The sequence below is a fragment of the Sceloporus occidentalis genome, unplaced genomic scaffold (assembly GCF_023333645.1).
Source record: "Sceloporus occidentalis isolate IW3139 unplaced genomic scaffold, rSceOcc1.0.p SCAF_2, whole genome shotgun sequence".
Taxonomy (NCBI): Eukaryota; Metazoa; Chordata; class Lepidosauria; order Squamata; family Phrynosomatidae; genus Sceloporus; species Sceloporus occidentalis.
Window position 1 is genome coordinate 61,128,752 of NW_028316982.1, and position 25,140 is coordinate 61,153,891.

The following is a 25,140-nucleotide window of genomic DNA, read 5'->3' on the forward strand; positions in this document are numbered from 1 at the left end:
AACTGCCAGGTGCTGTAGGATATATTTCAGAGGAAGGAACTGGCAAAGCTACCTGTAATTATTGCTTGCCTAAGAAAACCTATTGAAATTCATGGGATTGGCATAAGTTGGCAAGTGACTTGAAGGCACACACAGACACCTGAAAATGCTCAATGACAGAGGTTCTGAGACATTTCTGAATTTTTGCATGAACTGTTTTCTGACGTTTCTTTTCTTGAACAACCCTATCCCACATTACTGTCTTTTGCACTTTGTGCTTCTTTCAAGGACCATTCCTAAGGGTGACCTTGGGACAGGAAATTATTAACTGCTCTGTACAAAAGTATCCTTCTAAATGCTAAAGAAAGCTGAACATTTTGCCTAAAGCCTGTATTTATATGACATCCTTTTACCTCCAGAAAGCAAAGTCAGTTGTAGTGAGAAAAGGGATAGATCAGTTGGCAGGTTAGACAATGTCACATTCCACCTCCCTACTTTTATCTGACACAAACAAATAGTATGCTGTTCTTCTGAATCTAAAAGACTTACTATAAACAACTGTTGAAAAGCAAAAGGGGCACATGGACATGGCTTCTACAGTATAATTACCCTCCCCAGCTCAGATGTAAAATATAGCAAAACTTTAAAATCAAACCACACTTTCCCTTGAATGACCTACAACAGGAACCAAGGCTGATGTGCCTGTCAGAAAAAGCCTTGTTTACAGTATTCTAGTGAATGCAGTCGTTGTTTGCAGAGGAAAGGGTTCAAAGCAAAGCCACACGGCTGGTGGGCAGGGAGCACAGAGCAGAGTAATTTAAAACGCATGCTTTTTCCTCCCCCTTTGTAGGAGGCATGTCTGTCACTGCGCAGCTGTGCTGCTGGCGTCATCACTCCCTCTGTCTCCCGTCTTGCTAATTAAAAGGTTGATCACAGAACAATGCTCTTCTCATTAATTTCAGTGTTCTGATTGGGCAAGATCCCCATTTGCTCCGCCTGGTCTTTTCCATGTGGTTGAAGTTAATGTGACAGGAGTCCGAAGATGGATTACCTGCTGCCATATTGCCCATCGCTTCCAATCAGGAGCTATCTGTGTAAACTGATTGTTCTAATTTGCTCTCATTATTTTTACAATATCAGGAGAAAATAACGCACACAGCTCACTGTCAGAGCCATGAAAATCAGTCATTAGTTAAACCTAGACACTGAGTGGCTTTATTAGGGCACTGCAGCTTATTGATGTGTAGCTTCAGCACACTAAGATAATATTTTCTTTTCAAACAAAAAGACAGAGGTTTCAGCCGAAAGGAAATATTTATCAGACTAATTCCAAGGGCAGCAAAAAGCTTGCTGTCCTGACACAATTAACTGGCAATGTGATGTATACCAAAGGTTGGGGGGAAATTTTTCAATTTGTGAATTAGGAAACACTATAGCAAATCTGGATGTGAATCTACACACAAGTCTGAAGGCTGTTTATGAGATCAGATTTCATTCAACCACTCCTCAAAACTGAAATGCCAGACTCAGCATAACAAACAGACAAAGAAGGGGGAAACCCTACACTATTGCAACCCCAACTATTATATTTAGAAGCATCCAGCACAACAGGGGGCATAGGAAGAATCAATAATGTTCCACGGTTCTTGGGAGTTATTCACAAGATCAGGCATTTTGTTGAGAATACCCAGGAGTCTGCAGATTTTCTGAAGGTCAAAAGACTGTACAATTTCATTTGATCAATAAGGAGCAAGTCCAACTAGAACCTTCTGCACAGATGGCAGAGTGCTACCTGATACCTTAACATATTATGCAAATAGACATTTTCAGAGGTTAGAAGAAACTATAGCTCTAAAGCAAAGTGTTGTACTGTTCTAATCTGACAAAAACTAGTGTTTTGTACCATGTATTCACTTACGTCCATGGTCAAATGATTAAATGAACATTTGATGAAGAAGCAAATCAAGAGTTCTTATTTACAAGGCATATCAATTTCAAGAACAATCTTGTTCTCTTTGTGACAGACAGACAATGGCAAATTCTGCATAAAAATACAAATTCAATTAGCTCTATGCAAAGATCAGAGTAGAACAGTGGGGAAGCACAGAATTAGATAAGAGAGAGAGAGAGAGAGAGCGAAATTAAATCCAAGGAGGAAAATTCAAACTTAGTGTTTCCAGGTTTATGCACAGCCACAAGCAAGAAACAACTGAATTGGAAGATACCGGAAAAATCTCCACCACTCCCTCCTGTCAGTCTTTATTTGTTCAGGGTGGAGCCTTGATAATTTTCAAAGGCTTTCGCAGAACACAGTAGGCTGCCAACTATTATCCTCAAAGAAAGAAGAAGCAAGGAATGGTATTCCATAATTTCTTTATTGTCTCCCCCCCCCACCCCCTTTTAAAGCCCATTTGCCAGGATGCGTTCTTCTACCATTCTGGGAAAATCAGAACAGTGTAGCTCTCTGTACTGGTCGGTCCCTCCCAGTGGCCTCCTCTTTGGTGAGACTTTGCAAGGCACTGCTCTTCAGAATCCTACATGGAAAATGGTGCACCATGCCACGGTCGGGGAAACATGCTGATGGCACAAATTACAAGCCCCCAGCCGAATGCTCCAGCCCCCACCATTCGGGCAGATTTATGTGGGCTCTTGCCGACGTTATTACAAGTCAGAGTTTATTGGGAAATTGTTACATTATGCGGAGTGTCTAACAAATTGCTTATGCTGCTATAATTGGATTACAACAGCCGCTTGCTCCCACCGGTAAGATTAGGCAAGTAGGACTCCTGCCGATCTCTGAGCGTTAGCAGTAATTTTATTTGCCTTGCCTCTCTCTTTCCTAACAACATGCCTCTCTCCCTGCCAGCTGTCTGCTGAAAAGGCACAGGCTTGTTCCTTGGCCCTAACAATGCAATTACAGCCCTGCAGATCGCACTGTTTGTGCATTAACTACAGAGCCAAAACGAGGCGAATTGATCGTTTGACTTTTGGAGTGGTCACGTGATCCCTGTGTGCTGGTGATCCGGCATGCATCACTGGGCAATGCTGCAGTGCATGCCTGATGAGGGACTTGCTTCTCATTATTACCTCTTCTAGGGACAAAGACACAAGTGCTTTTTTGTGCTGACCTAGACCAGTGTAAATCCACACTTAACTAAGTTAAATCAGCTAGTAATGTTAGGAGGAGTTTCAGTCCCAAAATGCTCCAATTGAACAACTAGGTCTTGCCAGGTCCCTGCAGCACACTGGGCTGCTATCTCCCCCCCCCCCAACCCCCCAAATCACTCCTATGTCATTTTGGTTGCACTACAACCAGGAAGTAAATTTTAACCACGATCCAATGAAGTGCACTATTATTCTTCCCACTTCACAAATGGGAAAATTATTTTTTAAAAAAATTTATTACTACTCATTTGCTATTATTCAGTGATTCAGCTGCTGAGTTGAAAATTAAATCCAAATCTTCATGCTAAATTGTCAATGATCTGTTCACGAGACTACAAGTGTACATTATCACTCATAGATGCATAAAAATCACCCTTTCCATTATGTTTGCTTCCAAGCACATGCCATAAAAATGAAACTAGTCTAGAGTGTCAAACATGAAACTATGTACACTTTACCCTACAATGAAGGACAAAAAATGTCTTATCTAGTAGATAAACTAGTAGATAAATATGCCCATTACAGATAAAGGGCATATATATGTGGGGGGGGGGGGGAGTAAGGTGGATGAATAGTGAATCCCTAAGACTTATGATTTCTGCAGTTTTATAAGACTTAGGGGATTTGCAAGCCCATTTGTTTGCTTCTCTTTCCATTAATTCAGTGCAAACATTGTTGTCAAGAGTAAGTTTATTTCCATAGAGTGGTTAAGAGGTCTTGGTGGAAATCTGGTTTCTAGAGAATGCAGTGTTTTGCAGTTATTAGAGAATGCTGAAAAAGGTATATCCTTATTTAACTAATCTAAATATGTAAAGTAGTTTCCAAGATAGAAGCATACTAAAATTAAGGCAAATGATAGAAAATGTGTGCATATCAGAGATTAAAGATGCCTGTTAACACTTAGTTTAACATTCAAAAGAAACTCCGAACAGCTGAAATACCTTATAAATAGCTCAGACCCAGAGGAAGTGCAAACGTCTGCATTGTGAATTGTAGATCTTAATTACAGACAATGGCTGGTACAGCAAGTACTATGGAAAAAAAAACAACCCAGTGAAACAGTTGCACTGTTCATGGTTGGCAATAACTCTTCAGGAAAATATTTACTATCAATCAGTTATGAGAAAAGGGACTCCGTGCTCATAAAACAGCACGTTGCTTCTCATACCAGCACCATTTTGATTCAGCATAATCTGAATTTAAACGGCTTGTTTCCTGCGGATATAATTTTGGAAATAAATAAAACAACTCTTCTATCAAAATCTGGAGAATGTGGAAAGGATGAAAGGGGGGGGGACCTGCACATTCTTGTTTCAGTCTCTTTGCAAATAACTCTGACAAGAGAAGTCGTTGAGAGAAGAAGGGAGGAGAGACAGAAGAGTGAAATATTCTGAATTAAAACACTCTAACCTCCTGCCCAGACTTCGGCCACTCTAAAGAGGCTGAAAAGCCTAATGATTTGAGTATTTTAATTATGTGTTATGTAGGCAGAACAGGGTGGATATTAAGTAAACCTCATGGCACTTCTTCATTCTTAATGCCTTTTATTTCCATTTAACAAATGTGTACTCTCACTCAAAGATACAGTTTACTTACTGCCATTCCTATTACTGCTGAGTGGGGGAGACTGTATTCTAATCCCACAATTCAAAAACCAATTCTGAGCAAAGTATAGCATCACCATGGCAGAAATGCAACCATTTCTGGAAAGTAGCATTAGCAAGCATCATTATAAATGAAACATGATTCTGGGCAAAATGCAGATTCCACTAGACCCAGACAAACAGAGCAGCAGGTAATAATACTGAACACAGAAAGGTCATAATGTGTAAATGACCTTTCAGTGAAGAAAAGTACTATATATACTCATGTATAAGTCTAGAAATTTAGGCCAAAAAAAGACCCCAAAAAACCTGAGTTGACTTATCCATGGGTTAATGTAATTACTGTATCTTAACTCTAATTTAAAAGGAGGACTCATCCCCTGATGAAAGGCAAGAATATAATCTGTCCTAGAAGCACCAACCCTCTCTATTCTCTTACCCATCCAGTTATAAGAGTGAGCACAAACATCCTGGCTGGAATTTTATAGGTTCTTTGACATTGTTTTGGTTGGTTCATCCTTTTGATCCTCTGCTATATGCCTCTAAGTTTTACAACTGAATTATCCATGGGTCATATCAAAATCCTCAATTTTTGCCCCAAAACTTGCCCTCAACATATACATGAGGTCGACCTATAGTAGAGTATATACAGCAGATACTTCCAGGAGATGACCAATAGGGACAGAAGACCCAGATAAGTCCCGTGGATACTCTCAAGAACCTTCAACCACAGTATCATTAACTCAGGTTTGATATTGGCTCTTTCTTCTAATTCTTCAACCTTCTGCCCTCCTTGAATCTCAACTATCTTGTCACAGCAGAGCATATGTAAATCCTGACACCCAACCATTTGTTTTAAGCCTCCTGGATGTGTTTGAAGATCTGTAGATTTGAGCACTAATTTACACATGGTATTAGAAAGAACAAGACATTTCTGCCCCTTCATAAAACAAGAACTGAGTACAACTAGAGCAAAGCAGCTCTTCTCAAATCAGAAAGAAGATGAGTGCTGGCCTCACCCATTCCATTCAGTGCCAAAGAGCATTCAACCCACTCATCCTTTGACTGATACGGAGAAGAAAAGTTCTATAGCCTCAGAATCCTATTCCTTCCAAATGCTTCAGGTACTCTGCCTCTTCAGGAAGGAAGGACAGTACAACGCACCTGCGTTATACACGGGTGCGCTTTACGTGGCTTTCAGCGGGGAGGAAGGGGCCACTGAGTGCACGAGCCCCATTAGGCGGTATTTGTTTTACGTGGGGGGCGGGGGGCGGAACAGATCCCCAGCGTAAACAAAGGGTGCACTGTATTAACCTACAGCTTACAAAAGAACAGAAGGGTTGCTCACTTGACCAGATTTCAAAAAGCCTCATTAAAGCAACACATTGGTTGCACTTGAGCTCCAGTAAGAGTTGTGAGGATATTTCTAAGCAAGTATTAGATGAGGCCACCTATCTGCAATGGCAGCATTAAACCTGGAAGGAACATCTCAACACATCCTCACAATATGCTGAAGGAATATAATTTTAACATGAATTTAAAAATGACAGTACAGTGGGCCAATGGGGTTTGGTTCCAAATAATAATAATAATAATAATAATAATGATAATATGACTTATTTATAGTCCACCTTTTCACAGGCGGGTTACAACATGTAAAAACAATTACACATCAAATCCAATTAAAATGTATCCCTCTTCTAACCTCCCATCCCAAATTATAACCTATAAAGCCCTAAATGGCTTGGGCCCAGGGTACTTGGAGGACCGCCTCTCCCCATACAATCCGCCCCGCACTCTCTGGTTGGGTGGGAAACAGCTTTTGAGAGTCCCTGACACGAGATATGTGATGTCTGCACATAGGGCTTTTTCTGCTTCGGCCCCGCAGGCTTGGAACTCTCTCCCTGACGAGCTCCGCTCAGCCCCCTCCCTGGAGTCTTTTAGGAAAAACCAAAAGACTCACTTTTTCCGCCTTGCTTTCCCCCATGTCCCTTAATTCCACTCTTCTCCTTTTATGTTGTTGTAATGTAATGGATGTCCTTGGTGTTATTGGTGTTATTGGTTTTAATGGTTTTAAAAGGTGATTGAATTATGGATAGTTTTATCGCTTGTATTTTATTGTTTAATGTGGGGGGATTTCTTTTATTGGATTTTGCTGTTTTCGTATTTTAACTGATTGTAAACCGCTGTGATTATTGGAATAGCGGTATATAAATAAAGATTCATTCATTCATTCATTCATAACACAAAATTAAATAAATTACAATTTAAAATGTTATAATGATAAAATCAACAGAGTTGGGAAAAATGTTGGAACAATGGATTTGAAAAGAGACTAACTGAGACAAGGTACTATAAAAAGGCTTTATCTATTAATGCTTAAAAGGGTTACAAACAATATATATAACAGAATCATACAAAACCCATATATATAAGGGATACAAAATAAACCATAGTAGTAATGGCAAACATAATAATAACAAATAACAAAACAAACTATATAATACAATCAAATAACACAAGTATAATGCAAGAAAAAGAAGGCTAAGAATAGAGTGAGCAAAAGAGGGAGAGAGGGAGACTCACTACAAAGCTAGCCTTATTAAGGCTCAAAAGTTGATTAGAGCTATGCATATACAGCTGTAGGTCATCTGTGTTCTCAGTATCTCTCCATTAACCCTGTAATGGTTATTAATCCTATAATGGCTCAAGTGTAGAGCTTGTTACTATTCCAACAGAAAAAAGGAAAGGACTCTATAGCAGGAGGGAGAAGATGCTATCGTGCTCGGGGAGGGGAGGCTAATTTGGAAAGGCCTGCCAGAAGAGATCCGTCTTAACAGCCTTTTTGAAGGCTGCTAAGATGGTAATGTGGCGGATCTCCTCCGGCAGGTCATTCCATAGCCTAGGAGCAGCAATAGAGAAGGCCCTCTGGTTGATAGTGGACAGTGTGGATTTTCATCCCAGAGGACCGTAAGGGGTGGGGCGGACAATATAGGAGAAGGTGCTCCCGTAAGTAGTCAGGACTCAAGCCATATAGGGCTTTAAAGGTAATAACCAACACCTTGTACTTTGCCTGGAAACTAATAGGCAGCCAGTGGAGGGATTTCAATACAGGTGTTACATGATCAGACCTTGATGAACCCGCAACCAGCCTGGCTGCCATATTTTGTACCAGTTGAAGTTTCCGGACTTGGCACAAGGGTAGCCCCATGTAGAGTGTGTTACAGAAGTCAAGCCGAGAGGTTACCAGTGCATGCACTACTGTTTCTAGGTCTCCCGGCTGCAGGAAGGGGAGTAGCTGGTGTATCAGCTGAAGCTGGTAACAGGTGTTCCTGACCGTCGCATCCACCTGAGCTGTCAGCTGAAGTGACAAGTCGACGAGCACCCCCAAGCTACAGACAAAGTCCTTCAGGGATAGTGTGACCCCGTCAAGAATAGGCTGACATATCTCCATTCCCGATTTGGGGTTCCTATAACAAGTACCTCCATCTTACCTGGATTCAATTTGAGTCGGTTTTCCCTCATCCAGTCCATTAGTGCCTCAAGACAGGCATTCAGAGGAAAGATGCCATCCTTAGTCACTGCATCAGTCCAAGACATAGAGAAATATATTTGGGTATCATCAGCATACTGATAACACCCCACCCCACGTCTCCAGATGATCTCTCCCAAAGGCTTCATGTAAATGTTAAACAGTATGGGAGACAGAATGGCGCCCTAGGGGACGCCAGATTTTAGCTCTCTTTTAGAAGAGCAACTGTCTCCCAGCATCACCATCTGGAATATGCCAAAGAGGTAAGAACGGAACTACTGTAGGGCAGTGCCTCCAATCTCCAACTCTCTCAGGCGTTCCAGAAGGATACCATGGTCAATGGTATCAACGGCTGCTGAGTGGTCCAAGAGCACCAACAGGGTCACACTTCCCCTGTCAATGCCTAGACGGAGATCATCAACTAAGGCAACCATGGCAGTCTCAACTCCGTAGCCTGTCCTAAAACCGGTTTGAAATAGATCTAGAAAATCAGTTTCCTCCAAGATAGCTAGTAGTTGATTAGTGACCGCCCTCTCTTTCACCTTGGTCAGAAATGGCAGTAATGAGACTGGCTTGTAGTTGTTTCTGTCCAGGGGGTCCAGGGAAGGCTTTTTTTAAGAGTGGTTTAACCACTGCCTCTTTTAGGCAGGATGGCAAACAGCCTTCCCTGAAAGAGGCGTTGATAATATGTTCCAACTGTACTTTAATTGTATCTCCCCCCCCCCCCCCGGACGGTCAGCCAAGATGGACAAGGATCAAGAGGGCTGGTCGGTTTTTTTCATACTACTAGGGAGCTTGTCCACCTCATCAGTAGTCATTGACTCAAAATGATCCAGTGTAACAGTAATAGCGGAGTCACTGGATACCTCTCCTATTGCTTCTGTTTTAATATTGGTGTCCAGGTCAGCTCTTATCCAAGAGATTTTGTCTGTGAAGTAATCATTAAAGGTGTCACAGTAGGCTTTAGTTGGAACTAGTAAAGGGTTCTGGGTGTGGGATAATTGAATAAAGTCCCTCATCACCCTGAAAAAGCTCTGCTGGATGAGACTTCGCAAACACGACAAATGCAGATTAGAAAGACTTCTTGGCTGCATCTATCGCCACATGATAAGACTTAAGAAAAATCCTATAAAGTGTCTTACCAGATATGAGTTGAGATTTCTGCCAATTGTGCTCTAGTTGTCCAACCTGCTTCATTTGTTTAAGATCTTTTGTATACCAAGGATTGCGATTAGGAGCAGGTTGGAAAAGACGCTTGGGGGTGATTGTGTTTATGGCTCTGGTAAGATCATTGTACTGCATGTTAACCAGGGCTTCGACAGAATCACCGGTATTGCCAACCATCAATCCCTCTAGGGCAGGGGTAGGCAACCTTTTTGAGCCGGGGGCCAGGTTGCTGTCCCTCAGACAACTGGGGGGCAGAAGCGGGGGGGGAGAGCTTCCACCCTCCGGGGGCGGGGCCGCGTACCAGGGGTGGAGCTTCCACCTTCTGGAGGCGGGGCCACATGCTGGGGGCGGAGCTTCCACCCTCTGGGGCGGGGCTTTCTCTGCTCCCTTTCCCGACCTCCAGCTGTCTGAGAGACAGCTAGAAGTGGGGGGGGGGATTGGGAGAGGGGGGTGACAGGCGAGTGCCTGCTCCTCCTGCCCTTCCTTGGCCCCCAGCTGCCTCCCAGAGAACCAGTAGGGGCCCATGAGGGGCAGGAACAACAGGAGCATGGCACCTGCTCCTGTCCTCGGGGCTTTGCCAGGCCTGAGGTGTCCTCCGAAGGACACCTCAGGGCTGCCAAAGCCCCGTAGGGAGGAGGAGGCGTGTGCCTGCCCTCTCCTCCTTGGCCTCTTCCTTCGGCCGAACGGGCTCCAAGGGGCCCTTTCGGCCGACGGGGAAGGCCGAAACCACTCTCACTGTTAAAGCAGACCTTTTAGCATTGAAAGCACTGAAAATACACAGAAATGCACTTTGGAAAGTCACACTGTCTCACCTTCAGAAAGACTGCATGTCCCACAAACTGACATATCATCATCACTACCACTCTCATTGTAAAAGCACACCTTTCAGCATTGAAAGCACTGAAAATACACAGAAATGCACTTTGGAAAGTCACACTGTCTCACCTTCAGAAAGACTGCATGTCTCACAAACTGACATATCATCACTACCACTCTCATTGTAAAAGCACACCTTTCAGCATTGAAAGCACTGAAAATACGCAAACATGCACTTTGGAAAGTCACACTGTCTCACCTTCAGAAAGAGTGCATATCTCTAGAACTGACATGTCATCATCATCACTACCACTCTCATTGTAAAAACAGGCCTTTTAGCATTGAAAGCACTGAAAAGACACAGAAATGCACTTTGGAAAGTCACTCTGTCTCACCTTCAGAAAGACTGCATGTCTTCTTCCTACTCCTCCTGCTCCTTCCTCCTCTTCTTCCTCATTCCTCCTCCCTCCCTCCCTTCTCCTCCTGCTCCTTCCTTCCTACTTCTTCCTCCTCCCTCCCTCCCTTCTCCTCCTGCTCCTTCCTTCTTCCTTCTTCATCCTCCTTCCTCCTCCCTCCCTCCTTCCTCCTCCTGCTCCTTTCTTCCTCCCTCCCTGCATCTCCTCCTCCTCCAGCGGACCCCCTCTTCCTTCTCTCCAGGCCCACGGCTGTGGAGCAACCGCGGGCTTGGGGAGAAGGACGAGGGGGACCTCCGCCTCCCTCTCCCCAGGCCCGCGGCCCCACTGCCTCTCTCCGCGCTCTGGGAGGGCCAAGGCTTCCCCACAGGGCGGGGGAAGGCCAGCGCCGGCTGCCCCAGCACTTTCCCCGCCCCTCAGGGAGGGCAGAGGCCGGCCCTGAGGGGCGGGGAAAGGCCAGCGCCGGCTGCCCCGGCGCTTTCCCCGCCCCTCAGGGAGGGCAGAGGCCGGCCCTGAGGGGCGGGGAACGGGCGCGCTGGCGGCGGCAATCGGCGCCAGGGCCGGCCTTGGGCCGTAGGTTGCCGACCCCTGCTCTAGGGCTTCTTGGAACCTAGTGGGTTCCATCAGCCTTTGAGAGTGAACCATTCTAATAGATCCTCCACCCCCAAAGGGGGGGGGGGGGATAGTGAACTTCAGTCTGGCCTTGATCAGAAAATGATCCGTCCATGACAATGCAGAGATGTTAATCACCTCCGCCCTCAGATATGCCTGTTCCTCTGTGGGTACCATTATCTGTGGATGTTCAAGTCTCATTAAATAGAATGGCATAATAAAATTGTGTCTCTTATATAAAATGGCAAAATCAAAGTTTGCTTTCTGGAATTTATTGGTGTGTATATTTCCAAGCCATGGATATCTGAATCTGCAGATGCAGAATCCGTGGATATGGAGGGCTGACTGTATTTGATTAACATTAAATCAAAGGACCATTGAATCCATAGCCTGAAATGCGTTCATACTTCCCAGTTATTCTAAAACCTCAGGAAATAAAGGATTGGCTCAAAGGCTTTGCTATTCTAAGTTCAGTACTGTCCAAAGGTGGTCAAAATGTTAACACTCCTACCACATCAAAAGTCTTCTGGAGCTTACAGATGTACCTTGATTGTTAAGGTACATCTTAATAATGTACTCATTTGAGGTTTTAATACTCATTTGAGGTTTTACCTCGCTCTCATAAGGTTTGGTGGATTGCTTGCAGATTCTTACCAACTATATAATGATTTAGTTCTTCTATTTCATTAGACGTTTCTGTTGCAAATGGTATATTAGATAATACTGTTTATGAAAATGTATTTCTCTGGACCAGTTTCTCTGGGCTTCCCTTTGAATCTCTGTACAAAGGGAGGCCCCACACAGGCTTAAATTCTCAATTTATATCCAGTGAGTTTCACACAGGAAAATACATTTCATCTGTGAACCATCTAGTCTGTATGCATATTTATCAATGCTTCACTACTGGTATCTGTGTAAACTGGTATATTTAGTGCTCAAGATGTGGAGCACAACATAACCAAATGAACTCTGATTTCAAAAGAGAAAGGTTTTGAGCTGGTGACACAGTTTTCTTACATACGTTTTCAGAAACTATATCTAATTCTTACAAAAGTGCACTTCCCCCGCCAAGAAACAAACCCACCAGCCTATAAATATGCAAAACATGTGCCCAAGAATAGATACCCTGGAGAAGCAGTGTTTGGAAGGATCATGTCTTTTATCTGAGGCCAGGATTCATTATCTAATTTTTTTGTCTCTGGCTTTCTTCTCATAGATGTTTGTCAAGATCCCAGGGGAAATTAAGAGAGTTCTAATTTTTGTGGGCAACCATTTTGAGGGCACACCTTTAATTAAAGGTACTACAAACTACGTTTTGTAAGTGTATATCCTTCATGAATTCCTGAAAGCCACATGTAAGTTCTGGTCAAACTAATAAGCTCTGAACAAAATAAAACCTTACCCTTTGATTATGGTGGAAAAAACCTAGTCAACCTATTTTTAGAATCTGAGGGTGGGAACTGCAAGCAAAGGACAATTTGAAAGAAAAAGAAGCCCCAAACTGGCAAATAAAAAAATAGGGAGAAGCCCCACTTGTAAATAAGTAGCAGACGTAAGAAAAAAATACCAGTTTTACAACGTTCTAGTACAAATTATACAAAATTCTATTCAACTGAGTTGTATTTTACACTAGCAGCTAGATTTCCTTTTTACTATGAGAGGACCTAGGCATGGATCCCTATTCTTTAAAGGATAGGGGGGGGGGGGGGAGGGTCCTAGCCTTATCAAAGTTATAAGCCTAAATTCTAACCATATCTTGCCATTTAACAGCAGCTGTACTGGATCCTAGGAACAAATAGAATTGTGGCAGATGAAACTGGGGTCAATCTGATGCAACACTAGCCCTACTGCAGTGGAGATACTAAATCTGGCTTGAAAGCTACTCAACCACCTAGATGGAGTTTGAGGGGCTCAACACACCGCTCCTAAGGGGCAGCTCTGTGCTGCCCCTTTCCTCGCCGGATTGGGGTTGCAGCAACCACATGCTGTGGCCTTGATCTGGCCTTTCCGTGGCGCAAAAAGAAGCCACAAAAAGCAGCTCCTTTTTGCATTGTGGAAAGTGCAGCCTAGCTGTGGCGGTGGTGGCTTTTTGGTGCTCCTTTAGCACAGCACATCTAAATGCTGCGCCAACAGAGTGCTATGATGCCTCTGCTTATGCGGTTGGGGTGCAGCATGATGCCGGCATGGGGACAGCTGGCGTGCATACACCACCAACACTGGCATATAATGCCGGTTCATACAGGCTTTCAGTTACAATATATGCTCTCAACTCACTGAAGCTGCTGTCTACTGGATTGCAGACTGGCAACAGCACACAGGGATGGGCATCGTTGTATGGGGCTGTGGTTCTGAACAGCTAGGCCCTCCAGCACTCACATGATGAAATTCACTGGAAGACATTAATCTCATTTAGGGAGTTTATTGACTGGGATTGAACCAGCTTCCCATAGAGCTATGAACAATGAGCAATTGCCCAGGCTGTTCACACCCTGGCACTAGGCATAAACATATCATTATACTTGGGAATTTGTAGAATGACATCTTATGGAGACAGGTTCTGTGTAGTTTGACTGAAAGGTGGAGAAAATTTGTACATTATTCTCTGCCCGCAGTATATTTGTAGAATTCCAATTAAATCTAAGAAAGACAATTTGGATATGGCATGTCTATAGATTTCGCAAACAGATTCTGTAAAACAAGAATTAGAAGAGAAAATTCCAAGGAAGGAAGAGTAAGAAGAGGGTGCTAATTTTCCTATCAGCCATTTTATTGGGGGTGAGAAGAAGAGGGGGAAGATGCTGCAAAAGCACCAGCTGGTTTTGCTAACAGATGGTTGTATCCACTGATCTGTCCTGCAGGGCTATCCTGAACTTCCCTCCAATGGAAACATGAAGCTTAAGCAAGGCTAAACATGCCCTTTTTATACACACTGCATCGTAGCTGGAATGTTTTCCACTCATTCACAATCCCTCAGACACGGTTCTTGTTTTATAGGAGTTATATTTAGTTGCAGGGAAAGCTAAGGCAGGATGCACATTTCCCGGAGAATGCTCCTCTTGTTGTAGCAATATAAAATGGAACATTCCTGATTTGCAATCCCTTGGCATGTGTTAAAATCAGAGACTTATTCAGCAGTGTTTCTCCATCCTACTGTCAGAAGCCTCCATACTACATTAAGTAAGGGAACCTTGGTTCCTACAGTGTGACTCTAAACACTGGCCACCAGAGGGGGGAAAGAGCATCACATGCTCACATTTTAGCACATTTCAGACCTAGGAGAGTAAATGGGATGTTAGCTCAGCCATAATAATACCTTACTCCAGTGGTTCTCTCTGGCAAAAGCAAGGGTGGGCAACATGTTTCAAACAAGGGAACACAAAAATAAACAAATTAGCAACAGGAGGAACAACTACTGAATGCTTAATTTTTCATATTAATATGGCAATCGCTAAGCCAGACCTACTGGGTATATCACATATAGTCCATTAATTGGACCTAGAATTTTATTTTAAGAAACAAAATTAAGCTTTTAAACCTATCTCCTTATTGTTATGCTCTTCAGCATATTGCTATCAAGATTTCAAAATGAGGGAAAGAAATAGTAGGAATTCTGAGGATTAACATAAATGGGCTTGTCATTTATTAAATACTACAGCAGGGCTCCATAAGACTCTACTGGTTCAATTAGGCTTACTTTAGCTCTGATATGTTCAGAAATGATAATTTTAAAGTGCAAGAATACATGTACAGTCTAGGCAAAACTTGTAGCTCACTGACTAACACCACAGTGGTAGTTATAGCTTTACTTACTTTGGCCACACAGTTTTCAGTCTTCGTAGCGGTGCTTCCTAAACATACTGTTTCCTGGTTTAAGCAGAGTCTGGCACAGCTGTTATAGGTCTGTGAAGAGGGGGGAAAAGTGGTTTGGGATAAAAGACCTTGATTTACTCTACAATATTACATATATACACAGTGCAGCTGTGGATGATGTCTATGCTAAGAAATTGTCACGTCTAATTCTCTACATGGTAACGCTGGCTAGGATTCTCTATGCTCAATACTGGAAAAACAATGTGGTACCAACTGAAGAGGAATGGTTAATTAAGTTGTGGGAAGCTAAGAAATTGGATATTTTGACAGAAAGCCTGAGGAATAAAGACATAAATGTTGTAATTAAGGATTGGAAATACTTAGATAGATACTGTGGACTTAAGGTATTATAACCTCTGCTGCTTAACTTTGTCTAATTTGCCTAACTCTTTGTTTTAACTTTTTTGCATAACATAAATATATTTGTGATATTCATATATTTTCATAGAAGCTGATGATTTAATACCGATTTGGAGGAATATAAATGGTGTTATAAAAGCGGGATACCATGTGATATGTTGGAAGTGTATGAAACTAATGTGGATTATTATATACAGTGGGCCCTTGCCTTACGCGGGGATCCATTCCGGATCCCTCCGAGTAAGGCGAATTCCGCCTATGCTCAAGCCCCATTGTAAACAATGGGGCTTGTGCATGGCGGCGCGGCAGCGCATGGGGCACAACGGGCATGCATGCCCACGCAATTGAATGGGACGCGCCGCCCCTTCCACCCTGTGCGCGCCCCGTGGCTTGAGCGCGTATGCTCAAGTCGCGTAAAGCACGCCCACGTATGGCATGGGCGCGCTGTAATCATTTATATATTGTGTTTTTTGTTGCTGTTGTTGTTTTGTCTTGTATGTTTTGTATTATGTCTTCTTTATATGTTTTCTTAATAAAATAAATTTAAAAAAATATACACAGTGTAGCTAACTGCATTCCTGCACTGCTGCTTGAAAACAGAAAATGCAATATGGCATTGTATAGTCCATCAAATTGTAGAGTATATAATGGACATGTCACTCTTTAAGGGCGTCAACCTAAAATAAAAGAAATAAAAAGAAATATTTGTACCTCTGAAACTCACGACGGGTTCCACACCGCCCAAAAGTACGTGCTCGGCATGTACTAGGGTTAGGAAGGGGCGTCCTTTCCGGACGCCCCCTAACCCTAGTACGTGCTGAGCACGTACAAAATGGCGGCGCCTATTCTACATGGGTGCCGCCATTTTGACGTAGCGGACGCTTAGCGTCAGCACGTCTCAGCGCCATTATGATGCTGCAAGTGCGCCAATGGCAATTTGCAGTGTCATAATGGCGCCGCAAAAAGAAGTGACTTTTTGCGGCTTCTTTTTGCTGTGTGGAGGAGCCGCACGGTTTGTCCGCTGCAGCTCCTTTGCACAGCAGACACCAGCACCGACAGACCACCCTTTTGGGTGGTCTGTTAAGCACCCCAGTTACTCAGCAGCAACAGTGAACAAAAGCATTTTAACCCATCCTATGAACACCAGAACAAAAGGTGCCAACACATAGCTCATGAAAATAGAAACTGTGGTAGACCTGAGTTTTTCCTACTTCCACTTAGACAATGAAAATCACTGCCACAGGAACCATCTGTTGCTGCTAATACTAGATGTAAAATTTCCAGGACTTTTGAAGGTGGGGGGGAGGATTCCATTTTGTTCACAAACCCCAGATGTTTTCAGAAATAACAAAATGCAATATTAGTACCATTTACAGACTGAAAGTCATTTTAGTACTTTAGGAGCATAAAATGCATTTTGTATCCCTTGGATTGGCATAAAAGTATCATGGCTGATATATTAAAAGTATAGTTTCTCAGAAAATAATTACAAATTGTACATATTTTTAAAAATATGATCTTTGTTCTTTGTTATAAACAGAGTTACAAGGCCCTGCTCTGTAAAGAACACCTGAACAATATTGTACTTCTTTGTTTTTGTCAATTTATGAGGATCAGACCAAAAGAACACACACACACAAAATAGAAGAAACTGTCAAGAACAGTAAAACAAAGAAAAGTATTGTTTCTATTAGTCCTCCATTGTGCCAAGCAGACATAAAGTGCTCATTCCCATAAAAATAATGGAGAAAAGGAGAAGGACCAGGAATTCCAATTATGTGAGATACTGTATATAATCTTACACACATGTTTGCCTACTACACAGCTTTTAGAAATAATGTGGGGGCACACACATATAAACATTTCCTTTATAAAATATTTCATGCACAATTCTAAAAGAAAATATCCTGTAATTCCAAAATTTCATTTTTTATATATTTGGGTGTATTTTTTTTCATTGAAAATTTTCAGTTTTTATTTCTAAGACGTCACATCTCTAGTTACTACTGCTGGATTAATTATTCACAAAGAGCCTGAACAACTGCTGTCTTGATTTAGGAAGGTACCAGAATGAAAAGTTTAAGAAAGTTCAGATACAGCTTACCATATGGACAATGTTGGCTTTTCAGACAGAAGTGGTCACAAACAAAATAAAATAGCTTGGGGTAGAGATCTCTGCCATCTCCTATTATGTTACCCTTTTATGCACAAATTCCAATGACTGGACCTAAAATATTATGCCTTGAAAGCATATGCTTTTGCAATGAAATACAATTTTTCCTCTCTAGACCCCTGCAGAAGAAAAAAAATACGACAGTAGGGCTATAACTATAAATCTGAGTTACCCCAAACTATTTGACTTTTAATGGAACTAATGCTACAACTGAACAAGCAATGTATCTGATGAAGAAAACATATACTTTGTATATCATGCCCACAGTTGTTGTGTCAGGTACCATTTAAGACAAAGAGAAGCTGGAGTTAGGGGGAGAATGTGCGTGAGAGATTAGGGAGAACATTTCTCCTAAACCAGTATCTACCTGCTAACTTCAGGATTTTTAAAAATATATTTTTTCATCAAAATTGCTATCCACTTTATCAGAGATTACTTATAATTAATTAAAAATATTAATGATAAATTCCCCTGAATAGTACAGTCCTGAGAGGAGAAACGTTTAATATTCTACCATCATTTTCTCTTTGTGGTACTAACAAATATTGGCTATTATAGGATTCCCAATTAGGTTCAAGCTCAAAACCTGGACAGTCCAAGCATCTCTTCCCCAATCAACAACAGAGGGCATTTCCAAGCCATAGGAAGCAATGTTTGAAATGGCAGCCTAGATTCTGTGCCAGAGGCAGATAGCTTTGCGTTGGAGTGCTTTAATATGGTTTTATACTGCATATAAAGAATGCAAGCATAAACCAGTTTGCTGAAAACTACCCTTTTGGAGAAAGCTGGCTATAATTCTGAACAAGTTTTCAATTTTCACACTGCTGCTAGGGTAAAGCATTTTAAAGAGTTTAATTTTTACAGTGGCTCCAATGACACAGGATTATCTAACAAAGTAATGGCTAATCAATAGAGGGTTTAGTTGTCAGGTGAAACATATAACACACTAAAAGGGATTGATTGCTAGGCTCCTCCTTATTTACTGGAAGGTATATATTTAAAATGACACAAACTTGTTACCAAGCAGCATTCCTTTAACCTTGCAAAAGCTGTTTGAGATGAGTGTTAAGCAGCCTATAGCAAAACACACACTAATGGAAAAGAATGCCTACAAAAATACAGGCATTTCAAATCATGTCAGGAGCAGGACTGCAATGAGGAGTACCAGGACATAACAATGCTGCATCCATTCCTACAGAAGGATCAAGCTACCACCTTGCATACTAGTGCACTATCACTCAAAATTATTCAATTTACAAAATTTGAATGAATTGTTCTAACTTGTGGTTATGCTGGGTGGGTTGAACACAATATGTGGACATAGACTGAAATGGCAAGTGAAAAAGGAAGAACTAAAATTTAGAATGGATTAGAAAATAATGCCTTTTTAAAAACACTGAGTTTTCAGTGTTTTCAGTATTTTTTTATGTATCTGCTCAATATTTTCTATGTAATCAGAGAAAACTACCATGAAACTTGATTTTTTTCAGCAGTCATACTGTGCAAGGTTTTACTATGACTGTTTCTGACTTAAAACATCTTAAGGACTCACACATTACATTTTTGAATTCCTACCTAAAAACATAAAATAGGGACTCTCAGACTATGAGGGATCAGAGCAGTTCTCCACAAATGGCTAAGGCAATGTTAGTGCTACTGTGTGACCCCCATGTTAGAATATTCTCATATCAGTGTGAAGAGGGCCTAACACCTGCTGAATCTCTGAGTAGTTTCAAGTTTTCCTTCTAAAATAGTTGATGCTTTTTGAAATCATATGAACTATTTAAAAAGCCATTTCTTTTCACCACTCATCCAAAAGATCACCATTTCTGAAGACAACATAGCTTTTTCATAGGTGCAGGAACCTAAAAGTTCAATAAGATTTCTTCTCCCACTTGTCAATAATTACATGATTTATCAGAGAAATATTGTAAAAACACAACAAAATCCAACTGCACAGTATCCTGCCAAGTTATTTCCAGAGAAAAGATTATTAAACTCTTTTTTTCATTGTCCAAACAAGAGCTTTTCTACCAAAGCACCAGTTGCACAAATGGTATGAAAATAGTTATTAGACTCCAAAGAATTCAGTGAAGTAGGAAGTTATATAACAAATCACTCCTGTACATTCAGAAAGATAGCTTTCATCTCGCTTATGGGGCTTTAGGAGACCTCCATTAAATACCCTTAAGATTTTTCACACAGACTACTTTTAAAAAAGAATATTTATTTATTTCCAAAAACATGCCTCTTCAAAAAGTATTAAATAATGCCTGCAAATTAAAAGCTTTTTAAAAAAAATTATAGAGGTAATTTCAAAAAAGAAGACAACAATTAAATCATGCTGCAAGGCACTATCTAGAATCCATTGTGTTTTATATTACTAAATTTAAGGCTAAATTTCTGTTTCCCATAGGGGGAAAGATCTCTGCAGGAAGTCATTATGACAAAATATAGACTAAGCCAAAATCAAAAACATCTACAGAAACATCCCCAAAGCTCAGTTTGTCATTTTGCAATTACACCTTGCCTACTGTGGAGGCAAGAGTCCCTAATTTTGCCACTAGAGGGAAGAACTGTCTCAACACATGGCAGCAGTAGATGGAGAATGGGTTTTTCTGAGCAATTTCCCTAACAATACTCCCTTGGCTGTATGTACCTACTAATTATTCAGTACAATTAAAATGACTAACCTAAAAACAAAATGGGACTGGGGAAGAGGAAATAGCCAATTTTCGAGACTTATTATCTTGCTATTTTGTGTGTCCTTTCTTATTTATTTTTCTTTTATCAAACAGAAAGGAAAATGTCAGTTTCTGTTCTGTTCTCCCATTTCTTTCCCCCAACCATCCCCACCTGAGGAAAGCATACAGTGAGGCAATATTGACAAAAGCAAGGAGAATTGAATTGCTTGTAAAACAAAAAACTGAAAACAACCCCCCTCAAACACCCCACACAACCTCAAACAAAAGAGAAATGTCATGGTATTTAGCCATCTGGTAGCAGCTTGAAAACAGACTGTCCTCCAAAGAGCAGAAATACAGTACTGTATGTTTTTTCTCAGTTCACTGGCTTATCTCACCCCCTTCCTTGCTTTTTAAAAATATAAAGTTGATAAGCTAATGTTCACTGTGCACCATAATTCAAAGGGCATGAGAGCCTGATGGGCTGACTCTATCTCCCCCACCCATGAATGTATCTCTAAAACCTATTTAAAATTGTCTCCAATTTCTTCCTACCAATGACAGCCTGCCTTGTGCTTGCTGATCTTCAGAGGTTTAAATCCTTCATTTTATGCTAGTCATTAAAAGGGAAGATGGCATCCCAGTTAGTCATTTTTCTTCCCATTGACAATTGGTGACATTTCTCCAGCAGCACACAAGGTGTTGAAAACCTAGCAGCTGTTACCTCCTAGGATGAAGCTCCTTTTTTATCCTCCTCTTGACAGTTTAACTCAATGGGTCAGCACCTTTAAAGACTGCAAAGTAGCACTGAAGTGGATGGCCAGAGTTGAATTACTGCACTCTCCCTAATCAATGTAAACCCTCACTGCAGGTGAAACTCTTCGTCTATAGAGGTGTATGGAGGAGGAAAATGTAATGCCCTAAGCCAGATGGGTTTCTTCTTGTTTTTGTTTAAAGAAAGGAACAAGCTAACAAGGGGACAGCTACTTTGTTAGCTCTCTGGCCTCTCTCATGGCTCTGAGGCCCCAGGGTTCCAGCCACACAAGAGAAAAGAATCCCGCATACACATAAACACTTAAAGAAATATAACTAGGGAGATGGCAGCATGCTGTTTTCAAAGAGTTGAGAATCCCATTCAGAGCTTTATTTATCACTATCCACGTTCAACTTGGCTGTAAGTGGGCACAGGAACAAAAGATCAGGAGAATAGATAATGTTGGCAATTTACTTTGATACAGAGAAATTTAGAAATGCAGCACATCTGACAGCCTGGATTAACATTAAAGCATGGTAAGGGAGGCCCAACAGGTTTTTATACTGCAAAACTACATTTCTGCTGAGAAATCTCAAATTCCTCCAATAATGAAGTCTTGAATTTTTGTTCAAATAATATTGAAATACCTGCTCTTGGGTAGAAAAGAAATAAAATAAAGAGAATATTTAATGTCAATAAGACAAAGCACACATAAATTAGGATCACTTTTTAAACTTCTAAATTTTTACTAACAAGTATTAAATATTGATAATCTATTGGGTTCTACTCCAATTCCCCCACCCCTACTCCAATATACATACTCTATAATAATTATGAAGAGATGTATCTTTTACTTTGCCTCATCCTTATTATGCCTGCTTGTAAGCAACTTATAGTTATGCCTACGCAATTATACAACCCAAGAAAATGGCAGACATGTTGTAAGTCCTCTAAAACCTCTTAATATTTTAGCCATAAAACTGCTATGTGTGAGCTACTGAATACATGAAAATACTGCTGTTGGAAGGAGGATGAAGAAAGAAGCCTCTCAGTGACAGGGATCCTATGATGGTTGTTCTACTTTCATTCCATGTAAAAGCTCCTGCACTTCAAAACAAAATGAAAAATGCAATGCACATCATCACAATTCTGCTGTCATCAGCACTTCCCCATATGCACCACTGACATGATTTTCTCTCCATAGACTCCTCCCACTTGCTCCATTGAGCAAGTCCTGACAGCAAAAAGACACTTCATTATTACCCCATTTGAGCAAAGGAGATTTACTTTCTTTAAACAACTTGCATTGTGCCAATCTTTTTATTAAGACAGTAGGGCAATCAAGTTCAGGGCAGCTCTGGACAGCTGCCCTGTGACCTATGCTTGCTGACCTTTGCTATTCATCACTTTCCTTTGGAATAGGAGGGCAAACTCCTGGGGAGTGACCACCACAATAGACAGATACAAGCCGAAAATAATATGGTTCCTGTGAAGAGAAAGGGAAAACCCAGATGGCACTGCAATAAATTTACAAATCTGCATTCATGGCTCTGTTTAACAAACCCTATAGCCAAAAGGCTCAAAGATCCCTGGAGAGCTTCCTCTTCATTGGTTTCTAAAGGCTAGTGTGCTCTCCCTCCCCTCCCCTCCCCTCCCCTCCCCTCCCCTCTCTAGGCTACTAAGATCCATCTCTTCAATGGAAAGGAAGCCCTTAAAATAACAAATGCCCAACCTAATCAATCTACCAATCTGATCCAACACTAAATGATGGTTACTGAAAACTAATTACAGATTTTGGCAAGAATGTTGCATTTAAAATGGAAAAATACAGGTTAAAAAGGCACTGAAGCATTTGAGTCTTTTTGAAAAAAAGCTGCACACATGCACAAAACAGGGCTCAAACCAGGAATCTTATTCAATAATTCACACATTTATTTTTTAAATGAATCAAATTAGTCCCATGTGTGACCTGCTGGTCCATCTGTATTCACTGGACTTAATGGGCACTCTTTTCACACTAGCTTCAGTTTGAAGTATGAGAGAGATAAATTTAGTTTAATTTTCAACAGATCAAGCTATCCATTTTCCAAATGGACCATCTGGATCAGCCTATTAAAATTAATTTATAACTTAGCAGTGAGGAAATTTGTTTGTTAGCTTAAATACTGTTGCCAAAAACTTTCTTCCCTTGTCATGGTTCTCCAAGACTCCACATATACATGAACTAAAGGTATATATCTGACTGCTACAGTTTTTATGGCAAACTCCTCCCACTCCCCAACAAAAAGCAGCTAATAATAACATCTACCTGTATTTATTTTCCTAATTCCTGGCAGATAGAGAAGAACAGACACTGGAATTGGTCTTCTTGAGATATAACCATATTTAAATTGTCCTCACATAGCATCTCTGCTTTAGAAAAGCAATGGTGAATTGACTCTTGTATGGTCAGTTACAAAATATTGATCACCATTTGCACAGCATTGTCAAGGTTTTGTGGGTCACCATGAAAGCTGGTTTTTTGTTAGCAGAAAATATAGCTTTCTTCTTTTTCTTCTAAATGAGGAATATATATTCCATACATGTGGTGCAAAAATGTACATGTTTTCCCATGTACATTTCCCATGTACATTTCCTTACTCCTCCAACCTCTCAAATATATTGTAAACCAAATTAGTCCAAACTTGCTTTTATAAATAATTTTGCAGCCAAATGATAACTTTTCTTTTTCCACTATCCTCAAAATTCTCAGCTGTGTCATACCGATGAGTATGTGTGGATTCACCAAAAAGCATACTACTATGTGTGTAACAAAACACTGAAGCTTAGGAACAGCTTTAGATAAACCCAGAATATGATTGCACCCAGTTTCCAAAATAATACTCGAAATTAGTAGCCAGCACTGCATTAAGCAAAGCGTAGTGGCTTGAGTGTTGGACTACAATTCTGGAGGCCAGGGTTCATTTCCCCACTCAGTCATGAAACCTACTGGATGACCTTGGGCAAATAACATGCTTTCAGCCTGAAGGGAAGGCAACAGCAAACCTCTTCTGAACATGTCTTGCCAAGAAACCGCCATAATACATTTGCCATAGGGTCACCAAAAATCAGAAACAACTTGAAGGCACACAACAACAACAACAACAAAACAACAACTGCATTAATGGAACATCTCGCAAGCTCACTGGACTTTCCCTTTTGTTTATATCTAAGGACAGGTGTGGCCAGGAACATATCTGAGCATTTCTTTGTATATGTATGTGCCTATAGCAAATGGTATTTGTTGGCAGTCTCCCATCCAAGTACTAATCAGAGCTGACACTGCTTAGCTTCCCAAACCAAGTGGGATTTGGTGCCATTAGTTCACGTTATTATGGTCACACAGAGAAAATAAGACTTAAGGTGTAAATATGTGTTGACCTAAAAGCAATACAATCTTGTTAGGACACAAGAGATCAAGCAGGATGCAGAAGCCACGAATGTCTCTCTTGGACATATAACGGTCAGGTGATTGTGGCATGGAAAAGAACAGTATAATCTGTCTGACTGTCAAGTCTTCTTCCAAGTCTTTACTTAAACAATATAGGATCCAGAGAGAAGAATCTCCCATGTGACTCTAGAAAGACACTAGCCCCAAGCATGCCTTTTAAAGAATGTGGTATAAGTGTGCACACATTTTCAGTAAAATAAGTTGGAAGAGAGGAATGGATAATGCCTTCATATGTTTTGTATCTTTCAAGATAAGCTGAAGAACTCTAGATGTTTCAAGCTGAGGAGAGAGGAGAGGGATTTAGCAAACCTGAATCAACTACATACCTGCCTGAGTGCATTCTTCTCAGGAATGATCTTTCTTGGGGGCTCATCATTATTACAGTCTTCTCTGTCAGATGGATTCTATGCAGAGGACAGGAGGGGAAAGGGAAAAATATATTATTATTTTTCAACATTCAACTGAGAAAATAACAAGAGCAATTATATACTTGATATTTTGGGAATCATCACGCAGGAAAT

General features: G+C 41.1%; 1 protein-coding gene across 8 annotated transcripts in view; it reads right to left on the minus strand.

The window, feature by feature from the left end:
- Positions 1-25,140, minus strand: part of BTRC (beta-transducin repeat containing E3 ubiquitin protein ligase) — a 207,599-nt gene that overhangs the window by 100,494 nt on the left and 81,965 nt on the right. For 7 of the 8 annotated variants that reach the window (XR_016280034.1, XM_089509702.1, XM_089509704.1 and 4 more), the window contains 2 exons: positions 24,946-25,023; positions 15,099-15,188 (listed from right to left, as the gene is read on the minus strand). Coding sequence is in view for 7 of the 8 variants with exons in the window: in XM_089509702.1 (XP_089365828.1) it covers positions 15,099-15,188; positions 24,946-25,023 (168 nt within the window). In the remaining variant the exon portion in view is untranslated. The remainder of the gene's footprint in view (positions 1-15,098; positions 15,189-24,945; positions 25,024-25,140) is intronic. The other variant, XM_089509705.1, reaches the window with a different exon arrangement.